Genomic DNA, 24,923 nt, shown 5'->3' with positions numbered 1-24,923 from the left:
GAAGGGCAGCGACAGAAACGCTCCCGGTCGCATCCTGGTGCAGGCACGGAGGCGGCGGCCGGAGCGGGCCGCAAGGCGTTGCCGCTGCTCAGTAAGGCCAGTGCCCGTCCTCTGATCCCTCCGCAGCGGCGGGGCAGGGTCCCGCGCACCCACCCGCGCCGCCAGAGCCCCTCCCCGTCCTCCACCAGCTCCGGGCCACAGGAAAGGAGCCCGGTAACTGGCTAGCCTGACAGAACCCGCAGGGTGTCTTTGAAGGGTCTTCCTGAACCAGCTCAAGAGCATCAGCGCAGGCCGGGAGAGGGCACAGGACCACCTGCCAGAGACAAGGGGGGATCACTTCACCCCCCTTTTAGATCTGATGGACGTGCTGACCTGCACCCCGAGTTGATGGAAATCACCACAAATCTCCATCAAAACCTAACTCCTCCTAATCTGTGTGTCTCTGGGATTGGGAGGAGGATTATGTCAGAAGCTGACAGCCCTCACCCGAACTGCCTGTGTAGCCATTGCCGTAGGTAACCAAATGCCAAAGACAAAACACCACTCCTGTGACCTGAGGTAAACACTGTGCTACGCTGAGGATCCTCAGATTTATATTTCTCCTTTGCTTTCATCTGCCATGCCAGCTCTGACAGCAGCTTTTGGTTTTTTTTAAAAAAACCAAGTGGCAAAACCGTGCCAGATTACCGAGCTGGTTTCCTAAATACTGAAATCCGGTTAGGAAATACACACTGCTCCATTTCTGTACGAGAGGTCACTAGTCAAGTGAGTTGTCTCGCCACCCAGCACCTACTGTTCTCATCTGCAGGTGGGTAAGAGTGCTCACTGACACGTAAGTACTTGATGAATACTAAACTTCATTTACACAAGGGTAGTATTAATTTGATTGAAATATTTCTTTCAAGTCCTTTAAAGGCTGTCTTTACTCTCTCATTTTAAGGATCACCATGGCCTGCTGCCCTTCATTCTTCAGCTGCCCTCATTCGATTTGTTCTGTGAGGAGACTTTCAGAATGCTAGGGATTTAGCAAAATGGCATTTAACAAAAGAACAAGTACTAAAGGTAAACACAGCCTAATGAACTGATTTACTTTGCTTACTTTACTTAGGACTTGCAAAATGTAAATCCTATAATCCTGTAGTCCAGATAAATTGCCATTTCGATTCGCTCTCAGGCACTGTATTGCTCACTGGGTTTTTTTGTGTGAATCCTCAAATCCTAAGCATTCGCAAGCAGACTGGTATCTGTCAGAGCCCTGCGCACACTGACCAGGCTGACTGAAGCCAAAGGTATCGCATGAGTATGTAATGCTGTACATCTGGGAGGAGGTGAGAAATATTTCACTCATTGGTTGGTAAGTCAGCCAGACAGTGTCGAGTCCAAACACATGCAGAACTCTGAGGAAACAAACCCATCTCAACCAGAAAGGTTTTCCTTTTCACAGACTCCTTGATCCCATGAATTGTAACTCTTAGTTGGGGACAAGATGCAACTGCTGAGTGCTCATTTTTTGACAGTCTCTTGAAGGGTGAGTTTTTGATGATCTGTACGAACTACTTGTCTTTGTATGAAACATGGATACCTTATTTATGAGAGAAAAGCCAGCCCTCTTTGGTAGCCCTTTGATAAAGGCAGTAGGTAGGAAAGGCTACCTGCACGACCCTGCTTCTCCATAACATTACAATACCTTCACAGTTTCGTGGTTACAGCAATACAGGAGTACTGACTACCAAAACTGATCCTGAGCTTCTGATCTCCACATGTTCAGTTCTGGTTAAAGTTGTCCAACTTTGTAGTTTTGGAAGGTGGAAAAGCAAGAGGTGATGTCTAGTCCTATCAGGAAAAAAAAAAAGGGGGTGGGGAACACTGAGATGGCTTTGCAGTCTTTGGGGTGGAGTGCTAACATGTTACTGCCTCTATAGGGTGCTTATATCTATAGCTGGTTGATGGCATGGATAGTAAGAGTAAAAAGCCTGCTCTGCTGCTCAGCCTGATGACACATCAGGTTAATTGAGCAGAAGGCTTTCCCACGTGATGTCACTGAGAGGGAACCTGTCTGGCACTGTGGTGAAATGGTAGAGTGTAGAAGAGAGTGTGATGGCACACCAATGCCACATCCCAGTTCCGGACAGAGGTGGTGGTAGCTAACACATCCTCCATGGGGTCAGGAGAAGAGCTCTGGGTCCAGTGACATCGTCCCCGGACTAAATATGCTAAGGATGCAAGTGCTAAAGCTGAGGCCACCCTCTACTAAGACAAGTCAGACTGGTTCTGGTCAGTACAAATGGGGGTGATCTGGCAACTTTAAAGAAAGGATAAACAAAGAGCATAGGAAAAGACTGCTTGAAGAAAATGATCCAAACAGTGAAAACAAGGCTAGGCAGCTGGGAAACAGCAGGAAAAGACGCCTCATCAGGAAGTTCAAAAGAACTGAAAGAGCAGCCAGCATGCTCCACCCTGTGCATTCATTCACTAAGTATGAGAATGGTTATTGTGAGCATATCCTAAAGAAATACCTGATTTTTTTTCCCAATTGCAGAACAAATCACAGTGGATGATAGCATATCCACAGCATGAAACTACAAGCAGACTATTACTTGCACATAGAGAATCCCCTTTGTTTCTGCACTGACACAAATGGTAATACACCATTTATTTTGTCCTATACATGCAACTCTTCCTAATATTGTATTTAACTACAGTTGAAAGCACCCTCCTGGCAGCTGCAGTTCACTGCAACTCTCCATAACACTTAATTCCACCATTCTGACCTATGAACATCTTCAAACTGCATTGCACAGAACTGCACAATATGCTGCTAAAAAAAAAAAAGTATCTTTTTTGCCTTCTGCTTCAGCAACGTGCCCAACCTTTTTCTTTCCCCGCTTTTATTTACAACTCATCTCTGCTGTCTCTGCCACTCAGCTATTCATCTACATGTTGATATAATTTCAGCTTCCTTTGAAATTGTTAGACCACTCGTCACTACCTTCCTGGACCAGCTAATCCCTCAGCTGTTACAGAGCTCTTCATAACTCACATTTTGTGATCAACCATGACTGCCACAGTGATATCCATTTCAGTCTATTCCACATAGAATTGCTTTCTTGAGAAGGAATTAATACAAAAGAGATATAGATCAGTAAATGAGTATCATGAAAGTACCCTGCCATTTTCCATTCCTTTTTACTCTACCATATTTTTCAGTAGCTGCTTAAAAACTGGTATTCAATAATATAAACAGCTGATAATATTTAGCTCCTTGAGACACGGATATTTTACTTACTGAAAAAGTGCCACTGTAGGTCTAAATTACTTTATAAAACTATTCACCAGTCTTTGCAGCACTTCCAGGAAAATACATACAATTCCTTTAGTAGCCTCTCGTTGCTTTATACAATTGTTGTTTTCTCCTTTTCAATGAGACAGATGGTAGGAAAGTTTTGCACTTGAAATTCATTAATAGTCTTCCCCGTGGGCATGTGATGATGTGCTTATAGCATCATCTTTCCTGTCTCTGAATATTTGAAGAAAAGTTGGCTAGCAAATTAAATCTTGGGAAAGGTGAGAGCAGGAACTGGTATTTCCACTTTTGCTCCTGGTTGAAAAAAGTGATGGTTTCAAGTCAGCATCACCCCCACAACTTAATCATTTAAGTCTTACTTAGCATAGGAAGTACTTCAAGCAGAGGTCTTAATTTAAGCGTTTCCTAACATTCATGATCAGCCTCATCCTGCAGTTGATTTAGTTTTGCCAAGTAATACGGGATTTGGCTTTAATGCTTGAAATAATAGGAAACAAAAAGGAAGTCTACTAAAAAATACACCTAAAATGAAGCATTTTTCCCTCATTTGTGTGTTTCAGATATTTCTATCAAGTTAGCTATGCTATGTTCTCCTCTAGGAATTTTATATCAACAAAATATAGCAGCAAAAATCACTTAAGAGGCTAGTAAATAGGCTAAAAGTCCAGTATGCTTCCTTTTGAAGAAGGTGTATATAATACAGCTATACCAGTGAAGATTTATTATGGCATGTTACTGTAAGGACATTGTTCATCTTATGCAAATACGTTTGTCAGTAGGTGTGCATGCTGAAATATGATTTATCACACAATCCTAACAACATAATAATTCTGGTATCTCGTCACAGTTTGAATGACTGCAGAAAAAAACCCTGGAATTTGGCTTCATGTTTTGCACTCAATCTAAAAAGCTGAGGGATAAGCAACAGTGTATGTAAGATATTCTGGACTCTTGCCTATGATACCGTGCAAGAAATTTAAAAATAATTTGGGCTCCCAAATCTCACCTGTGCACAGGTTGTAGCTGATGAATAAAACATCACACAACTATTCTATATACTCCAAATAAATATATGGTAAAATGCTACTACACCTGTTTTTATGAAACTCCTGAATGAAAATCAATCATTAAGGCCAACTGGAAGAAAAAGTTAAATAGAATTCATGAGATTTTTAAGTCAACAAAAACCTGAAGAGAGATACAGATAAAACATATTTCAGAAGTAAAACATATGAAGTTCTTTGGTCATTTTCCTGTCATTACAATATTGCATTTCTTTATTTCAACCAAAATAATACAGAAAATACCTGGAAAGTAACCCTCTCTTAAAAAGATGCTATCTAGAAGAGCATGAAGTAACTTGTTATTGCATGACAATTCATTCATGCAATTATTATGTGTACTGAATCATGCACACAAACACCTAAAATGCACAAACATAGGACTGAGTTTAGGAAAAGTTTTCAAACATTTTACTCCTGACTTGCAAAATATGTGACTTTCAGTTACAATTTATGACAGAAAACCTTTGTCTTAGTATTAGGGTAAGATTGCCTATCCTCAGCAAGAAGGCATTATAACTTCTTAAATGAAGGCATTTTTCACTAGATATGTACATACAAGCTTTATCAGAGACTTAAGGAATGCAACTCCATTAAGATGAGAATCTCAAACAAATAAGGATATTAACATTTAAAAAAGCCCATGAACAACTGTGAGCTGTTAGACTATCACATGCTTTCCCTACATTGAATTTTTTTAGTTAAGTCACTTGGTATTGCTGTGACCGGTGCAAATTATCACACAAACCACAATGGCTGCTGAGGTTCCTTTGGCTATTTATTTTTCTTCAGTAGTGCCAGATCATAAATGCTTTCAACCTAGTCTTAGTTTAGGTAGGAAGTAGCAGCATTTAGACATATTATTTAGATCCTACTTTTAAAATGGATCAGGAAAAAACCCCCAGATTTATAATAATATTTACATGCTTTTAGAGGTAAATTAGGGAAGACAGACTCTTTGCCTTCTCAAACTGTAGATGTATCAAAATTCTTAAAATCATAGCTTCTAAAACAGGAATAGAAGTACCAGTAGAGCACATCACTGCAACTTCCTCTGTTTCCACTAACAGAATGTTTCTACAAGGCATTGGTTATCTTCTAATGGGTCACACAGCTCAGAGGGATGGCACGCTGGACGTACCTAGTGATAAATGGGTACTTACCTATCAAAAAAATCATTGATCAAGATGTACATCCTGAAATCACGGCCATTCAGAAATAGGTCAGAGTCGACTATTCCCACAAAATAATTCAAGAATCTCCTAAAATTCATAGACAAAACAAGCAAACACAATATTTAGTTTAAATTGATAGCTGAGCATTAGTTTTAATAGGCTTTACAGACACACCATAATCCCCTTGAAATCTAGGAAATGCACAAAAATAAGAACACAGTTGAGTATGCCACAGGCTATTATCTAAAGTAATTGCAGGAGTGTAACATGAAATATTGTGAAGGCCACGTGTGGCAAATATGCCTGTGTAGCGATCCTTCTGCGGTATAAATTAAGACACACAACAAATACATACAGGTACAAGTAGTAAGGGGATAATACTTATTCAGTTACATCACTTACTGAAGTATGATGGTTCCCTGCCAATGGGCGCACAGAAGCAATGAATACTCTCAAAGCTCAATCCAAAGGGCGTAGGTTACACTTAGGAAATGAAGGACTGCATCCCTGGGAAGGACAAACTTAGAACACTTACGAGTCAAGGGCAGTCAGTCATCTAAACATGAGCTCCTAAGGCAATGTGATAGCCAAAAGATTAATGGGATCAGCTGAACATGCTGGGCAGCTCGTGTTTAAGAAGATTCAAAATCTGGTTACTGCTTTTCGACATTAGAATGTTTTGACAAGTAGTACACCAAAAGGCCTCTTCAGTGTTACCTTGCATTGTTTGCAGATCTAGGTGTTGTATTTATTGCTCCTTATCGTACTTTGGAACTAAATATACTTACAGCACCACCAAACAAATCGAAACCTGTTGAGAAGGGATCACAGTCTCCACAGTACTGACCACCACTTCCACCAACTTATCTTTAATTTAAGATGAAGACTGAAATCTTGGCCCCTTTGAAGTGAGTAGCAGAAATCCCATTGACTCAGCGGGGCCAGGACACCATTGTGGAAGGAATTTCCTTCATTTCAAGCCTGAAGAGTTGAAGTTCTTGGATTACACAAAATGAGAAACAAAGAGTTTTAAATGATTTATTTGATTTCTCCACATGATCACAGTTATAGTTTTACATCAATAGGGTCTGTTACTACTTACAAACAGAATGCATATTAAAATGAAAGCACTCCTTTCTTCCCCATAGTTACAAAAGGGGTCTCAAGCCTCCCCAGAACAGAAGCTTCTTGTAAGCATAATGTTTTTTGAAGTCTTTAACAGTCTGCATTCAAGACCTAATTCTAACAGTTTAATACAACTCAAAGCTGATTTAAGTTCCTAGCAGGAGATAGGCAACCTCAAAGTGACTGCAGACTTATAGTAATACTAATTTACACACTATGTACAATTTAGAGAGTTATCTATTCCCCCTACTGGTCCCATTTTCACCACCCCCTTTTCTCTTTTCCAAATTTAATCTTTTTATTGGTTCCACTTTTCTTTTAAATATATACACAATAATCCATTTTGTAGGCAAGAAGTGCGATGGTATTTTACAACGGAACAGCAAAATGCATGCTTAACTGCAGAAAACACACAGCTTCATATGGAACAGCAAGTCAACATCTAGAGATTCATTGTTTAAATATCTGCTGACTGTCTTTCAGCTCATTTTATCAAGAAACAAGAGGCTTCTGCTGCATGCAGTACATGATGGGAAAATCATTCTACACTGTATGTTAGACTTGGTTTTTTTTAGCAATACAAGACGTACATTATATTAGGATGAATTTTGTTTTTTGTTTTTACATTGTTTTACATTTCATTCTTAACTTAAAAAAATAAAACCCCCAAATATATATTTGATTGTTGTCCCAGAAAAGATTTTTGTTGCCACACCTTCATTCTTTACGTTTCCCTTTCATTTTTTCAAATCAGCATTACTACTTTGCCACATCATTTATGGGAAAAGAGAAACATGGTCACTCTATGCAGTTCTGTACCAGTTTTTAATTGGCAATGGCATTTGAGAAAAAACCCTCTCAATTCTACTCCTGCCTGCAGGCTGAAAAAAAATTAATTTTCTTAACCACACGCAGTGTTAAAGTACTATACTATCATTTTCCTATTCTAGGCATGATCCACACTGCTCTAAGCAGTTGTTAATCAAGGATGGAGTCAGAGAGGTTATATTACAACCCTAAACAAGCAGCAAAGTTCTTAAGACTTATGCTGACACCAAGACACATCTGTTTGTTTAAAGTACATACAAACACATAGGCAAAAAGAAAATAGGGGGGAAAAAAAAAAAATCAAGTCCACTGTTTCTCCTCATTGACTTGAAATAATAGAGTTTACAAACACTGTGCTCTTACACGACCAGTTTTGTTTTTTAAACTAGCCTCAATATGATCTGTGATTTTACACATGCAACTTAACACACCTAGAGGGTAGGCACAAGCTCTTTCCCCATGTGTACATGAAATCATGTGTAAGTGTTTTTTTGCACGCACATTTGTGACATCTCCTGAATATTTAATTGATTGCACATGGAAAAACAGTGGTGAAGCATTAAAATGTGGCTTACTGTGTAAGTTTAGAATATTTATATGTAACTCTAATTTAAATGAATGAAAGGGGTTTTTAAACATAAAGCAAATGCAGATCTGGGAGATTTAACATCTTCATTGTTAATTAACACAGCTAGAGTCAGATTTTCCTCTCCACTGCTACCGCATATTCTGCATTTATTCCATACACAGGCAGTTTTACTTACATTATAACTCTGCATCTGAAACAAGTACAGACTCCGTCGCTCAGTGAAGAGGAGCATTCTTACCTCTGTTTTAATTAAAAGATGCAGTTTCTGAAAGATGTTTGTACCTGAATAGTTCTTTATCTTTTCTGGAACAACCTATAAATTACAGTTAGACTCTACTATTGGTACAGATGTATGAAGAAAAGTCTACATATTGAAATGTTACCACTTTACTTCAACTAATTATCAACAGTAACACTGATAGATTTTGCAAATATACAATATGTAGAGTGTAGCCTCACACTAATAACATTAGATGACATGCAGACAGTTCTACTTTCCCTTATAAGAACAGTATATATTTTTTTTAAACTGCAAGGAACAGAGCCTCAGGGGACCCGTACGAGCCCTCTTAAGGTAAGCTGCAGAATTTAGAATAGTATGAGTGATACTTAAAAATAAGAATGTAATTACTCGTTTTCTTTTATTTTCATGAAGATAATTTAGAGGAGAAGGAGCAGAAGGGGAAAACATATTGCACATGTGTGAAACGAATGTGGACAGCTTTAAACAAAAGGCTAAACTCTAGATTGCTGTATTTGCTCTCTGTGGAGGTTAACAAAGTGCTCAGTTTGCAGTTTTGCTGGTATTGTGATATCAATGGTATGAAAGGGAAAAAATTACTCAGCCTCTCCACCCTCCCCCCAAATATTAGAGATGCCATGAGCAAGCCAATATGAAAAGTCAGTCTCTTGTTCTCATGTCCTCATTATTCCTGACAGTTTTATTACTGTTAAATAGAAAATTGACTGGTTGTTATTATTATTACTTTTACCCATCTCACACTGGAACTTTTTGCTCATCCTCTTCAAGGTTTGCTTTTAGGCTGGTACAGTTTTGCAGTTGTGATTCCTTTGTCTCTACTGTTTAGGTGTAAAGTCCTTGCAGTGGCTCAAAATGCTGAAACTACAAAGTAGGCGCCATGTATATAACTTTGTACAGGATTTTGGGATAAAAATTGTATATAAATTTGCAAATGGTTTGATTACAACACATAAGCAACAACAGCACAGCCTATTTTTATGTGATGTCTTGCAACTAACTGGACTATGAAAGTGAGGGTTTGAGCGTAAACTCAGCCCGCTGAGTGCTGGGTACTTTCAAACTAACAAACGTGATGAGTAAAAATGGTGAAGCCACTTTGTTGCTAGCACATGGCTACATGGAATTACATATCTTTTTAATATTTATATATAAAAACCCTATACTAAATTCTAAAACAAACCTTCAAGTTTTAGAGCACTTCCACCTGGAAACACTCTAACTAGAATTCAGCTTCATTGGGGGTAAAAATGAGAAATTATGGTAAACAGGAAACAAAGTAGCTGCGAAAGATGGAAGTTTGCCATTTTCATGTTTGAGATGAATGTTTTTGCAGTGTATACATGCACCTGTCATAACTCTTCATGTGTGTTCATTAAATCATATGTGTACAAAAGAAATGTGGATCATGTAAATTCACAGTTATCACAGCCTTTAAAGTGTCCAAGAATTTGTGTGACCAATGCTTGAAGATGACCACTGGTAAATGGTCATCCGACATTGCTACGGTATAATTACTGCATCTTAACGAGTTTGCTTACCTGAAATAGCAGAGCAGTTATAATACTGATTACGTATGATATTATCGTGTTAATAAAATAAGGATTTATACAAAGCGGTATTTGACTACAACATTTAAATGCTATGTTACTTGGCACATTTAGTAATGATTGCTTAGAAATCTTAGCGAGTCCAGAGGACTCTCAATGAAAATACTGAAATGTCTGAAATTTGTTTCTAACGTTTAATGTTTTTGGTCTACTCTTTCATATGCTATTCATCTATTATACTGTCCTATCAAGTAAGTGGAATTCCTTGTAAAGACTATATTGCTAGTTTTGTGGACTGAAAAAATTTCTTTCCAAGCACAAATGTTAACTATACAGTATATATATATATATATTTATATGTATATATTTATATTATATAAAGTTTACTTACGTACTTTCATCAACCATATCAGGTCTACTTATTTTTTTTGCCCATTGACAATAAAAGAGCAAGAATGCAACACTTGGTTCTGTATCACTTTTTTCCTTTTTTCATAGACTAAGTTTTTATTATGCATGTAAAATTGTCAAGGGATTCGGTGTAAAAGGTAGCTTTACTCATATTCAGCAAGCAGCATGTTTTCAAGGCAGTTTGGAAATAAGAACTAACCAGATGGTAAGCGTCTGTCGAGTAGATAAGTAAAACCACTTGCGCTATCGATTGCGCTAACTTGAATTATTTTATTTAGTAACAGCAAGCCTTTAAGCTCACACAACTCAATTAAGTTGTCTAGGTAAAAACTGACAATATTATTTGTTCCTGTAAGTGCCTTTGTAACTTTGTTTAAAACTATAGTTATTAGGAGGGTCAATACGTTCTAGACTATTGTGCTGATGCCACTGTGTTTGGGCTTGGTGCTGGCTGAAGTGGAGGGAGGTGGTGGCGGTCCATGGTGATGCTGAGAGTGTTGGGGATGAGAAGAGTGCCCTGGGTGCGGAGGGGGCAGTGGCGGATGAGGAGAGTGGGTGTGCTGCGCGTGGGGGTGCTGCATGTAAGGAGTGTGCTGGGAGTGTGCCGCATGCTGGGAATGGGGCACGTGTTGGTGATACTGGTGCGGGTGCTGGATATGCTGGGGAGGGTGATAGTGGTGGTGGTGGTGGTAGGGTGGTGGGTTCTGCTGCATGTGACAGTACTGCGAATGGTGAGAGTGCACTTGTGCCTGTGTCTGCCCCTCAGCTGGCCCTGCATGGTGCATGGCAGAAGGATGCTGTGAGTGTTGCTGATGTGGGATTACTGGAGGGTGCGGAGGTTGCTGTGATGAGCCAGATGGTGGATGGCCTTGGGAAGGTGGCTTTCCCCTTTTACTACCAAATAAGGAACCTAGGAGTGAGGAGGAGTTAGGCATAGCCTGGTGAGGGCGAGATGGACACTCTCGGGTTGATGTAGCTCTTCGGCGCATGTGAGGACTGCTAATGATGGACCCCTAAAAAGAAATTAATAGAAATAAAAATTAAAAAAATCTTAAAATGTTTAAAAGAAAAAGTTCACACTGACCCACAAACTCCTCCTTCAGTGTTCACATGGGTGGACTACGTTAAGAGTTCTAGGAAAAATTTTATTTCCACCTTCTCTAAGTTGCCAATGAGGCATTCATGCCCTTCTTGGGATATCTGAAGCATTAAATGTTTTTCTCTCAGTACTTTAATATCAAAAGCTAAGACTTTAAATAAGGAAAATGTCACGGAAGAGTAACATGACATAAGACCTAGGAGTGTGTTTTTAAAGGAAAAATACATTTTAAAATACTGTAATAATACCATACTTGCTTGTTTACAACAAAAAATAAAACTACATTAAATTCAACTTAAATAGTTAAACACACAGCAGCAAATATTACAGTTACAATTCAGATTTCAAAACAGTATTTTAAACTTTTTTTTTATAGTAGTTTTCCACTACTATATGCCACAGTGCTGCTTCTCAAGCCTACCTCTGAATTATATTTTTAATGGAACCATACCATTTTTGCCACTAAGGTTTCTATGTGATCATGTTCTTCTGACCTGTGGTCCAACATTCTTTATTATTTAGCCTGGAAGGTGTATTTAGTTTCTGGAAGTTTTGGGTTTGTATTTTTTAAAAAGAGTTATGGGAAACAACAATACTTAGGCAAAGTGTGCTAGATTTAAACTGCAATCTACCTAAAGCAAACACAAAAAAAGAAAAGAAAAAAAAAGAGAAAAAAAAAGAAAAAATCTGCAAGCTGAATTCAGAGACATGAACAGTATATATATAAATGGTTTGAAGATGAATGAAATCTCATGAAATCCACATTGAATTCACCTATCTTAATAATTTTTCCTCCCATGCCCTATCTGTGCAATTCCATGGTGTCATGACTGCATACATTTAGCAATTTAACTCGAAAATAAGCAATGGGAATGGTTGAGCATGAAAGTCAATAGTTGTAGCTAAATATCAAACAGCAGGAACAGTGTACTTTGTAACAAAGAGCAAGTGGGCTTTTAAGCTGGGACCAGACTGAAATGGTGGCAAAAGGACACATCATATTCATTTAACCATGCTTGCAGGAACAAAGGGAACAAGGTTAGCTCAAACCAAAAATGGCATTGGTCTAAAACAAGCTGTCAGTGCTTTTTAAGCTGGAAGAATACGGAGTGAGTAGCCTAGGCATGCATTTTATTTGAGGCAGGCAGGTTATATGTTAGAAGAAAAAAGAGCAAAAAAATATGTATATAAAAGAAAGGTTTGAAATGCACATCATCACATCCAGCTAGACATCAGTAACTTCCTACTTACTTCCATATTGCTGTCTAGCGATCCTGCACTGCTGCGTCGCCCACGCTTGCCTGCCCAGGACATGCAACACCATAGATTAGAGACTGAGACAAGACCCGGGTGAAAAACAGCTGCTTTCCCTGAATCACTAGAGGAGCCTCTAAATGCAACTACAGGGGCTGCACGGGGGTTAACATTGCACTGGACTGGTACAGCAGCTACTAAGGCAGAAACTTAGATTTTTAAGGCCATTAGTTATATTAAGTTTCTGTACCCGACTAGTTTTTAAGAGGCATTGTTGTTGTGAATCAACTATCATTAGCGGGGTGTGATTTTTTTTTTTTTTTTAATTCATACAGCTCTTAAAATACATGTAATTTTAGCATCTATATTTAATAGTATGGTTATGATGTCGACCAGCAACAATTTTAAATTGTTTGCTTTCCTGGAATCTAATTGTCTTGAAGTTTCTTTCTTTAAAGATTAGTATAGCATTGATATATACTTGTGGGGTGGTATTAATCCAAATACAAAATTTAATATTGGCATATTCTGAACTTCGGTGTGGGGGATTGGTGAGGGGCATTGGTTTCATCATTTCATTTTCAGTTCTGAACCTCAGTGGATTTCATATAATCTTCTTTCATGAGGTTTAAAAAAAACTAAACTTAATTTTTGATCAATAAATCTGGAATCTGTCTTGACATTATGGCTAGATTTTGTTTGTTTAGCTGTGCAGTGCTTTATCTTTCAGTATGATGGATTTGTTCTCCAACGTTCTCAAATTGACAAAGATGTTTGCCTAAGACTACACATGAAACACCAGACTGCCTAAAGAGCCAGAATACCTCAGTGGCTATATACAGGACACAGGATCCCAGATTTTCTCTCTCATTTCACAGGAGAGAAAATAGCATATGGCTGCAGCAGAAGTAGATATTTTTTAAAAGATAGCTTGTTGAGCATTGCTTTGCAAAGTTTCAAAGTACTTTACTGGCAGGTTGTATAAACAAAGCTAACCTTTGAAGAGCGGTCAGGTTCTCAAAGCTTCTCTAAACTCTGCATGTTTTTAGAAACCTAAGTTTTCTCAATGCTTTCTCCTTGCTTTCTTGCAAGGCCAAACATCAAAGCCTATCTCCACCCTTCATTGGTACATTGCTGCCTTCAGAATCTTCTACCCTAACAGGTGGTTTCAGGGAGGAATGTGAAGATTTCAGCACCACTGAACCTATGAGCCACATACCCTCATCTTTAGAAGCCCAAAAGCCACATGGTATCAGAGCTGAAGAGAAGAACTTTGGGACTGCTTTGTAAGTGGGACACAACAGTGATTCCTGGGAGGTTCACCCTTACTTCTTGACGTACCCTTTCATAGACCAATTTAGACTACCCATAAGTCTTATAAGATGAGTATGATCTAAAAATACCACCGATGGGATCCATACGCATAACTTTGACGTGGCTGGTCACGGGATGCTGCCCTGCGACAAGTTTCTCTTAAGAGCTACAGTTCTCTTTAGACTACTGTTAACATTTCCCCCTCTCTTATTGTCACCCGGAGTTACTCCCCAGTACAAATCCCTCTACATTGACATTAAAATGAGGGGAAGGCGTTTGTGGTCAAGGTGTTTTGTTTGACTTGTTAAAATTGTTGGAATTTTGAACAATTCCCCTAGACAGGCTGTTTGTCAAAAGCTTGGTGCTTCATCTCTTGCTGCAGTTTTAGCCTGATCAAAACCATAACTGTACTATCTTATGAACCCCCCAAGAAAAACTGGTTTTGATCATCTCTTATTTTTACTTCTAGTCAGGCTTTCATATTGTTCTGCTCTGCTAATGGGATTAGTACTGATTAACACGCAAATCACTCTTGCTTGCTGATACACGGAGGAAAGATAGCCATCTCTTAATTTAGCAGTCAATATTGCAAATAAGACTGACAGCTGCCACAAGTCATTAAACATGGCCAAAAATGAAGGAAAACAGGAAAATCTAATGCCTTTTGCATATGGCAGGATTCAAAGTCTCTAATAAAATAACCATGAACACGGTATATACACAGTATACACAGACAGAAAGAGACAGATGGATTTTTGCTTAGAAAAACTTCAGGGCAAAGTAGTACTAGCAAAGCCAAGAACAAATAGAAAAATCCTACTTAAAATGCCTGTAATTTTCCTCAGATAGGCACTATCACTATAAAAAGTGCTTTGTTTATCTTCTGAAAAACAAATTGAACCCAATTCTGTATTGACCTGCAGTGTGATACGAAAACTAGTAAGTAAATCCTCTCGAGTATTCCCCCTGCAAATGTGTTTATACAAGACTGTTCTCTGGTCTTTGAGATGGCATCCCATCTCAAAAATGTTTCCCTAGAGCTGCAGCATTCAAATGCATTTCAAGAAAATGGTGACTCTCGACTAGAACTGTATGAAAGCATAACTCTGTACTTGCATAATAATCAACAGCTGTGGTATAAAGCAAGGTGGTATTTATCAAATCTGAAGACCAGTTTTGCTTAATATACTACTGATCTACTTGAAATTTTTAAGGATGTTAGAGTGGTTTTTATTTTATTTTTATAAAATTAAATTTCAGTTACTCTTTTCTGATTCATTCCAACAATTCATTGATGTTAGATATGAAAACTCTTTGTAAGAAATATCTTTAACTTACATAAGTATAATATGTCCCATGTATGTACATGCACTATACGGGACTAAGAATATTTCAAATTTATAGTAGTAATATTAAGTGATTAAAATATTTTCACGAACTTAAACATTCCAAAAGAAAATTCAGAGTTTCATTAATAAAAATCCATTCTACCTTCAGAAATTGATCTCACAGATATGCAGATCATTACAGTAAATGTAAATATTTCTCACTGCTACCCTGTATTTCTTGAAACTCTGTTCTATGCTAGTGAGATACATTGATACCTAACAATGTATTATGATCTGGCTTTGTATGTCTTGGGAAAAAAAGTTTGGAAAAGAGTGCTAAATTAAGGTTTTGGTAAAGCAAACTAATGTAGCAGCTCTCATAACAATGAGTTATAAGAGCTAGTATAAGTACATACTAGCCTCCAAAGGCTGTGAAATTGATATTCCCAGCAGCAGCAGAATCTGTAACCATCTAGCTACTGAGCTTACAGGTACTACCCAAGCTGACTTGCTCAAAATTATCTAAAAAATATGCTTTAATCATTAATTTAGAGAGACCACTTTCCAGGGTGAAAAGACTCTTTGTAACCTTCATATTTTCATCTTGTTTTCTGGGTGAAACAGGTAGAGTCTTAAGATCACACACCGACTGTGAAAATAGTTTCTTCGCATCTTCAAAATTCTCAAAATACTGATTATTCTCAAAATACTGATTAAGCCCCAGGAGAAGAGAAAACAGCATAACCACACCTCGCCTTGCTGAACTCCTCCTTCACCAGAACAGCAAAGTGTCTCTTCCATAAGACAGAAAAGTTGTTGATACAAAGGTGTTTATATACAGTGTGGGGCGTCTGTACAACATACTTGTAAAATGGTTTGGTATTAACACACATATATCACAAAAGACTTGATTCATACAAATCTGTTTTATTTAAAAAAACCCAGTAAATTCTATCATGCCCATTACTGTTGCTATTTCATTGAAGAATAGGAAATATAATAACAGTGACAAGGGAAGAGAGAGGAAAAATCTCTCCCTACTTGGAAAGCTCTTCTAAAAAGGGAGAAAAAACCCTGCTTTTATCCTCTGTCCTATATAGTGCAGCAAAATCGACAGGAGAGGAAGGAGAAAATAACCTAGTAACCCTGCCTGCATCAGATGAGGGAGGAGCCAAGGGACTGCTCCATCCCATCACAGACTGATTCAACAGATTAAAGGATTCTGTAATGCATGAAGTCAGAGTCTTTTTAAGGGGATTACAATGCTGAGAAGTTCCACAGTCTTTTTCGTTACATTTTGGGATATAGGAGATTTTAAAAAATACATGACAAAATTGTTTAAAAAAAAAAAGAAAAAAAAAGAAGCAGCAGCTTGTTTTGGAAGGTAGAAAGAAACATTTAAAAAGTTGAAGGTTGACGACTGAGATTATATGCAATATACAAATAGAATTATTTTAATTCGGGAACTACTTTATGTTTTTATTTTGGGTTTGTAGTGTTTGGGTTTGTTTTGTTTTTTTTTTTAAAGTAGTCTCTACTGGTCTGTGATTGTTTTGAGATAGCTCAGGAGATTATGAGACAAGCACAACTTATATTAATAGTAACAATTATACCATCCTGCACTTCTGTGCAGATTCCAATGTTACATGGGTATGCCAGTTGTGTATTACTGGGACAAACCATAAAATTACAATTTTTAAACCAGTGCAGTGTGTAAATATTATTTCCACCTTACAGGTTAGGGATGGGGGGAATAAAGCTTGATTTCGACAGGTGCTCACCACTGTAAACTCAATGTGAAAGCACCAAGTCCTCCAGCAACTCAAAGTCACTGGAATTCAAACTCGCCTAAAATCAGTCAAGAAACCTGTGAGAGACACAGAATCAGCAACACAACCTGTCTAATCCTCCATGCTCTGCTTCAGCGACCAAATCATTCTTCCCATGTACTAATGGCCAAATCATTCTTCCCACGTACTAATGGCCATGATGGGACTTCACACCTTTCACATCTTTCTGTAAACCTACTTATCATGTAATTATATATGGAGTAAGTGGTAAAATGTCCAAAATTCTATCAGAACCCATAAAACTCAGCTTTAACTGCATTAAAATTTGTCTGTGTTCTAATATTTTTATGTAAATTAAGAATTTCAAAGTCTGGGACAAATAAATTCAGTTCTTTCTTGACTATAGCTCAAGAATGTGTAATAAAAATGATGTATTTTTCTTTTGAGAAAAATAAAGCATTAAATACTTTTGGCGTATTCACATCTTGGAACAGTTGGTTGCCACATTCTGCTTTTTATTCCATGGAAAGAACTATCAATCCACAATGAACAGTACTATCTTTAAAATCAAGAGACCCTCATTCACATCCTTTTTGCAATTACGATTTACGCTATCATGGCAAATGCGTGGAAGAACAACCATCAGGAAATGATTCCTGACATTGTTTCCTGACAGAGAAATCTTGCCTTTCCTTACGGTTTACAGCTTAGGAATCAGAATCATTCAGGGTATCAACACTGACTAGATCTAAGCAGCTTATGAATCGTCTCTCTTTTCCAACAGAGAAATTTAAAGTCACTTCCCACAGCCACCACTTACTACTGTGATACCTGGTAGAGAGTAATGGGCTGTTTTCTTAAATAGTTTTGTCATATAGCCGTGCAACCAAAATGCTGTTCAATCAGATTTCCCCTTCATTGAATAAATATTTAAAATTTTTCAATTTGTTTTTGGAATGTTCATTGGACAATTATCTGCCTTACTGCATCAATATGCAACCAGGCAATTTTCTCATGTTTATTAGATTTATTTCTGTTTAAATGTAGAAAGGAACTCTCTAAAACTCCAGTTTCGTCATGCCTTTTCCTACAGAAAGACACACATCCACGCACAGTCCCACTACTCTTGTTCCTCCTTTTTGATCCTGTGTTTCATCCACAAAAAGAAGAACTGAGGGAACCTAACTCAGTACTCTTTTACAGAAGCAATTTAGTATGGTATAATCACTGGGACGCAGTATCTCGCTAACTGAAAGAGATTTCTTTGTTTTTCTGTGGCTCATCTGTCCCATATTAAAACAAAATCAGCCTCACATGCAAGCTATTCACTGAGAAAAGGCAGAAAAGACATGTATAATCTCATTAAAATTACACCAAATAACAAAGCAAACAACAGGTATGTAATTTCTCAAGTCAGTTGCACTGCACAAGACCAAACAGAAACTCTCCATAATTCTCAACTCGTTAGAGTTAAAATTAAGTTTAGTTGGGTTTAACAAACTCATTGATAAACCCTGCAGTCTGTGAGTGATTTCTACTTTTTATTATGGAAAAAAGTTATTTTCAGTAATAAGCATGCCAATTGTAGACATGCCCTGTTGAAACGTGAAATGTTTTCATGATTACAAATACTTGTTTATTGCATAAAACCCATAACATGAATTCAAATACATGGCAATGTTTGAAAGACAGGGATGAAAAATTCCTACAGGATGAAAAAAATTAATCAGAAATCACATTTATGGGTGCAGATACCCACTGAACTCACATATTGGCAGTTCAATATGGCAGTTCTCATTCTAATGAAATACAAACAAAACAACAAAAAAGGATGATGGAAGTATCCTCAAATCTGAGAGATAATAGTGATGAAGACTAGTGGCTTGATCCAAAATCCATTGAAGCCAGTCAGGCACCAATATTCAACTTCAGCCTGATTTTGGATCAAGGCCCTAGGTCTTTTTAATGAAGCAAATGGACATACGAGTATGAAAGCCTAAACAGAGAATAAAATAATTGAAAGAGCTCACTCTCTACATATTTGTATGCACATACATATACCCACAAAACACAGGCTATAATTTCAGTTTGCAACAATTTTATTTATTGCAGCATAGCTAAAATCTCTTCTTTGGTTAAAAAAAGGAAAAAGATTAGTGTCTACTACCAAAGTTATACATAATATTGAAATTATGACTATACTGTAAATCATCACTGCAATTAAAAGAACAAATCCGAGTATGTAACACAGACTATGAACAAAAAAAAAAAAATTAAATATATATATATATATATAGTTGCTACTATCCCCAGAAGTACTTTCTGAATAGTGGGCATGGTGTTCGGGTATGACTACTAAATGATAGGAATCACGTTTAACACTGAAAGACAAGGTTACTACCCATGGTAGCCGGTATTACATGGGTATGCCAGTTGTGTATTACTGAGGCAAACCATAAAATAAAAACATACCAAACTTCCCCTGGCTTTTCTTTGGCCAAAAAATCACACCACCACTCCTTTCCAGTCTTTAGCTATATTAATCAGTTAATAAATCTTAAGACACATCAGTGGTTTTATGGGATATCAGTGTTCTTGTCCACTAGGGCTTCCTTTATTATATTGGCAATAGAATTTCACAACAACCTCTTCTGCAAGAATTGGGAACTATACCTTGAGTTACAAAACAATAAAAGAGCATCAGGGACACACTGTAGCTGAATTACATAGCTCTAGGCAGAATTTGGTAGGGCTTCACTCAATTTCATTCATCAATGTGGTAACACAGGTACACTTGAGCACAAAACGCACGGAAAGCGGTCATTACACAGAGACCAGTTTCTTTTCTTTTCTTTCTAAGCCTATTGTATCAAGGGGAAGAAGCAAAGGGGAAGAAAAAAAGAAAGGAAAACTAAGTGGGTTACTCCTAGCACAAGTCAACCATTTTTTTATAAAACACTTACAATTTTTCCTCTGTCTTCACTCTCCTTTAAAAGTATATATAGCAATCTACAACGGTTTAAATGCTTTCAAATAGTGGTTGCTTAATAGAACAAGGGTAAAAAAACAAACAGAAATTAAACACGAACTATGAAAGAGGTGCTATTTAAAATGTTTGAAGTTTCAGTATTACTAGTTATGAAAGCCCACTGCGAGCTGGGCTGTATATGCATCATTCACGCATCTTTGCATGCACTAGTCAGAGCAAGGAAATAAAGGCAGTGCTTACCTGCTTCAGACAGGTCTCTAAGGGAGCTGCTCAGTGCACTTCTTTTCAGCCCCTCCCCGGTAGCATAGCTGTCATCCAGGCAAGCTCTGTTCAGTGTCCCGTTGCCAGAATCTTTTTTCAGACTGGAGCACTGAGACATGCTTGGACGCACCACACCCTTCTGTTTTTCTAGCTCAGCTGAAACAAAGAGAATAATTTTGCAATTCATGTTTATTGACTATAATGGAGGACATGGCAACATCGCAATTTCTGTATGTGATCACCTATTACTGTGAATAATAGATAAGAGTTGATTTTGGCACTGTTAAATGCCAGAGAGGAACTTCAACCCTGTACTACCAGCTTTATATTACAACATACAGGACGAAAGGCTATTCCTCTTTTGGAAAAACAGAAGATAAAATTCCGTGTTTAGACACTCGTGCAACTTCCAGCAAAATATTTCAGTTTGTACTATGGCTACCTAATTGAGAGAATACAGGAATATCAACATGGAAATGAAGAAAAATTCAGTGAAACTTATTTGAAGGGCCATCATTGAGAATTTCAGAGTGATGTAAATTATCCCTAAAATTCTTACTGTAATTTATACTACAAATTACAAATCCATCTCTCCTCTGTCCATTGCTATTTGCAGTTTGTCCAGGCTAATTTCCACTGCAGCTACACTGCAGTAAATAATAGTCAATGAACTCAGCTGGGGCTTAAGATATCATTGGGATTTTCCTCTTTCTAGAATCAAAGCCATGGAAAAACCCTACATTATTTTGAACTTTTAAACAGTTCTAATGGGTTATACACACATTCAAGATTTTCTTATTTTGATTAGCTTGAAAATGCTCTATTATATGTACCTTTGTACTTACACTCTATTCTGTGCTTTTCCATTTCTTGAACCTCTGCAATTGACTCCCTCAAATCATCTGTAAACTTCTTCCTGTCCTGAGGATTTGGTGCATTGAAATTTATTAGTACTTTGATATCTGCTCCTGGAACAGCTGACGTGAGCCGAATACCGTTGGGATAATCTAGAAGAAAGAGTCATGAAAAACTAAGCTCTGATTATTCCAATTACTTTTCTTTTTAATTAAAAAAACCAAAACCAAACAAAACAAAAAAACCCACCAAAACAAAACAAAAAAACCCCTGCCACAACTGAAGGCTTTTTACTAGTATTACCATATAAGGAACAAAGTCCGAGAAATAAAAGTCTAAAGGCACAGAATTAGAATGAAAATCCCTAAGCTACATTGGAACTGCTTAACTGTCAAGATACCGAATAAATATTGAAAGAGAGTCTTTATGCAGCTGTCACCGTTAAGGTACAACCTACAATATAAAAGAAAAATCCCAGAAAAAAACCAAAAAATTTAAGGGGATAATTTTTATGGAGCAGATCCCATGACCTACCGTATTCAATTGTGACCAAAGTTTTGTTGAGTAAAGACTACTTGAACACATCTCAAGTACTAGAAACTGTCTTACACTTTTAACTTAATGTTTGCAGGAAGACAAACACTAGCATGTACAGCTTTTAGTGTTTCCTATTAAGTTGTGTTCCCTGGACATCCTACTTTCATTTTTTTTTCTCTAAAAATAAAAGTTAAAATTATCTGTGAAATTACATACTGAGGAAGTAAAAGGGGTGGGTTGGTTTTTTTCCCTCTTTTGGCCCATATTATGGACATCGTCACAATAAAAGGCAGATTTTTCAGCAAACTGTCTTTGCCTCTTTTCTAGCTGCACATCTGAGAATGCAAATTTTAACAGCTGGTCAAAAATATCTCCTGGTTGAGATAAAAGGTTCATTTACAGAAAGATAGCTTATAATGAAGATACATTCTGCTGTAGAAAACGGAATCAGCCTTTGTTTGAAGCATAGACCTGTAAAAACGGGGTGTCAGAAAAACTCAAAATGTGCATTCTAATTCACAATGTTTTCTTTTACTCAACTGCCTGACCTTATTGGTTTGCAAAAGCTCTCAAATATTTACTTAAGTATTCAACCCGAAGTTCAAGTGCTCCCACGTACTAAAAATTCATTCCCTCAAGAACCAGCAGATGACGTAAGGTAGTCTTTTCCTCAAAGTCCTCGGGTTTTAACAATACAGAGACTTAAAATATTGAGAAACAAGTGCAAATGCTATGCTTTTTTAAAAGGATACCTTAAAATTCCAAACCAGATTTGCAACTAAAAGTGAAGCAAGCCCATTTACCATTCTCAGGTGAAAAAGTGCCAGCTACCGCAAGCTTCAAAGGGTACAGAGAGGAATAAGGGAGCAAGAATTTGGCGCTTCTGCGGGGGTCTGATATCAACACCTTGCACAGAAGCGATGTATAGCTGATCTGCTTCTCCTGACCACATGACAATTGCATCTACCTTCAATCAAATAAGACAGCCGCCTCAAGTTGTCTGCAGCTGCTGTCATTCAGAATACAGCCAAATGGCCAAAAGTGCAGAGGAGTCTGGTGCTAGGCAAGCTAACAGGTGGAGAGCATGGTATAACAGCACGTACTGCTTGGAACACTGAAACTGGATATGCAGCAAACAGCTCTAGAAAGTGCACCACTTGGGGGGGAAAAAAAAAATATTATGAAACCAAACAAGGAAACTTGGTAACCCCAAAGTCACATGGGCTACCGTCACATATGAACAACAAATCTCCACATACTAAACAAACAAAAATATTTTATTACCAGAGATACTTCTCTACATCATATTGATTAAGCATCAGGAAAGACTGACGTAAGTATTTATTGGTTTCAGATATACTCTCTAAAGTGATCTGCTTGCCTTTCACATTTTCAGTGATTTTGACTGAAAATGTAAAATATACTTCCCTTATGGCCTATTTATTTACTAAAGAGACATGAAATTATTTTCCCTTTTGGAGCTCATCCATCCCTCAGCGTAATTGACTTCTATCATTAGAAGTCAATTCTTCTATCATCAACGCCAACCATTTTGTTCAACCACACCAGTAGCCATATCAATATTTTTTTGCTTCTGCTTTAGTGACACTAAATTTTATTCACCTGAAACCAGCTGATTCTGACAGCTGCAACACACAGATTTACTGAAAGGCATGATGGCTCTGGCCAAAATACCCCAGAGCTTGCTGGGGATAGGGGAAACCAAGAATATGAATTTCACAAACCAGAGGGGAAGAATAATTCTCTTTCCCAATTGGAAAATACTGCATTCCACCTGACAGGCACCGATACTAGAAGTACAATCAGCTCACTGATTCACCATAGTGAATTCACCTTAGGAGCCCAACTATGCCTACTTAAGTGTCTCAGTTAAAATGCCTCCAGTTCACTGGGATTAATCCAACCTTTTACTCCTAGTTCCACTATAGATATTTTTAAGTTTACTTGAATAAAGTGTTTCTACTTAGCATGCTTATGTGATTTTTGTTTTTAAATCTATTTAATTGACATCAGAGGAATTACATATTCTTCTATTTTTAGTAGAATCCAGGACAGAAATATTTGGCCTTCCTCTCTAAAAATGGATTTTATATCATATAATGTGTGCACAAGAGAGAGAGAATGAATATGTATGCATATAAATAATCTGCAGGCTACACAACGCTGCTATAAGCACTGCAAAATCTTCCCTTTTGAAATCTCCGGATGCTTTGACTCAGTAACAGCAACTTCTTTTGAGTGAGATGAGCATTGGAGCACATTCTCAAGGACAAGCGAAAACTAAGGGCTTTCCACAACAGAAAAGCACAGAAAACACCGAATGTCACACTGAACTGTAGCCAATTTATCATGAAGGTCAAAGTTTGGTTTACAAACCATTAAGTCAGGTCAAATAGACTGTTTCCCTATGTACCACACAAACAACTATGCTCTGCTACGTTATTACTAATGGTGTCTCTGGGCTTAAAATCTACAGGAGCGTTAGCAAACTATTTGCTTTTTGTTGGGTTGTTGTCTGCTAAGACTAAGCTTGACAAGCATATTAAAGATAAAATGAATATTGGATTGATGCAGATTACAATTGACATAAACAAAAGGTGTCAGAAAATACAAACTTTAATCCAGACTCTCTGCTTTGTATTTATATTTGAATGAATATATATTACCTCAGCACAAAGTTAAGATATAAATCAGGAAAATAAATTAAATAGTGGCTTGAATTAAACGTATGATTATAATAGTCATTATTTATTATCATACATTCAGTTCCAGCTAACTGTACCATTGACTCAGCAACAGATATAACATACTTGTTTCTTAAAAACGTTCTATTCTTTACAACACATTTGGCTAGATTTGGCTTCTGACTACAACCAAAAAAAAAAAAAAATCTAACAGCAGTCTTGCTGTTCCTTATGCTAACACCATCTTGTTTTAAACACACAAGTTTTTATTTTATTTTATTTATAAATAAAATCGTCATATAAAAAGAGAGGAAAAACTTACACTGGTTCTCAAAAAGAAGAACTTGCATTCCATAGAGGGAAAAGGACTGTCGAAAACTGTATGTGACTGAGTTCTTCTTCTTTTGAAAAATCTTGGTCACCTGAAAGTTATCAAATAAACGAAGTTAAATATCCCTTTTACCATATGTGTTTGTGGAAAATTGTTGT

General features: G+C 37.4%; 1 protein-coding gene and 1 long non-coding RNA gene across 10 annotated transcripts in view; one reads left to right on the top strand and one right to left on the bottom strand.

The window, feature by feature from the left end:
* Nucleotides 1–238: 238 nt before the first annotated feature.
* On the top strand, nucleotides 239–7,777 carry LOC142415671 (uncharacterized). Of its 3 annotated transcripts, XR_012777500.1 has the most exons (3): nucleotides 239–558; nucleotides 941–1,062; nucleotides 7,015–7,777. It is a non-coding gene; the product is annotated as an uncharacterized LOC142415671 (long non-coding RNA). The 3 variants fall into 3 exon arrangements; XR_012777499.1 differs by lacking the exon at nucleotides 941–1,062; XR_012777501.1 differs by lacking the exons at nucleotides 239–558; nucleotides 941–1,062 and adding an exon at nucleotides 2,657–6,448.
* Nucleotides 7,778–10,548: 2,771 nt separating this feature from the next.
* Nucleotides 10,549–24,923, bottom strand: part of IQSEC1 (IQ motif and Sec7 domain ArfGEF 1) — a 150,518-nt gene continuing 136,143 nt past the window's right edge. For 4 of the 7 annotated variants that reach the window (XM_075514291.1, XM_075514292.1, XM_075514294.1 and 1 more), the window contains exons 10-14: nucleotides 24,757–24,856; nucleotides 21,171–21,344; nucleotides 20,317–20,493; nucleotides 12,653–12,702; nucleotides 10,549–11,315 (exon numbers count right to left, since the gene is read on the bottom strand). In XM_075514291.1, coding sequence (XP_075370406.1) covers nucleotides 10,710–11,315; nucleotides 12,653–12,702; nucleotides 20,317–20,493; nucleotides 21,171–21,344; nucleotides 24,757–24,856 — 1,107 coding nt within the window. In that variant the 3' untranslated portion in view covers nucleotides 10,549–10,709. The remainder of the gene's footprint in view (nucleotides 11,316–12,652; nucleotides 12,703–20,316; nucleotides 20,494–21,170; nucleotides 21,345–24,756; nucleotides 24,857–24,923) is intronic. The other 3 variants (XM_075514295.1, XM_075514293.1, XM_075514297.1) reach the window with 2 other exon arrangements.

Source organism: Mycteria americana, chromosome 11, assembly GCF_035582795.1.
Source record: "Mycteria americana isolate JAX WOST 10 ecotype Jacksonville Zoo and Gardens chromosome 11, USCA_MyAme_1.0, whole genome shotgun sequence".
Lineage (NCBI taxonomy): Eukaryota > Metazoa > Chordata > Aves > Ciconiiformes > Ciconiidae > Mycteria > Mycteria americana.
Note: the sequence above shows the minus strand (reverse complement) of the source record. Positions and strands in the feature narration are given on the sequence as shown.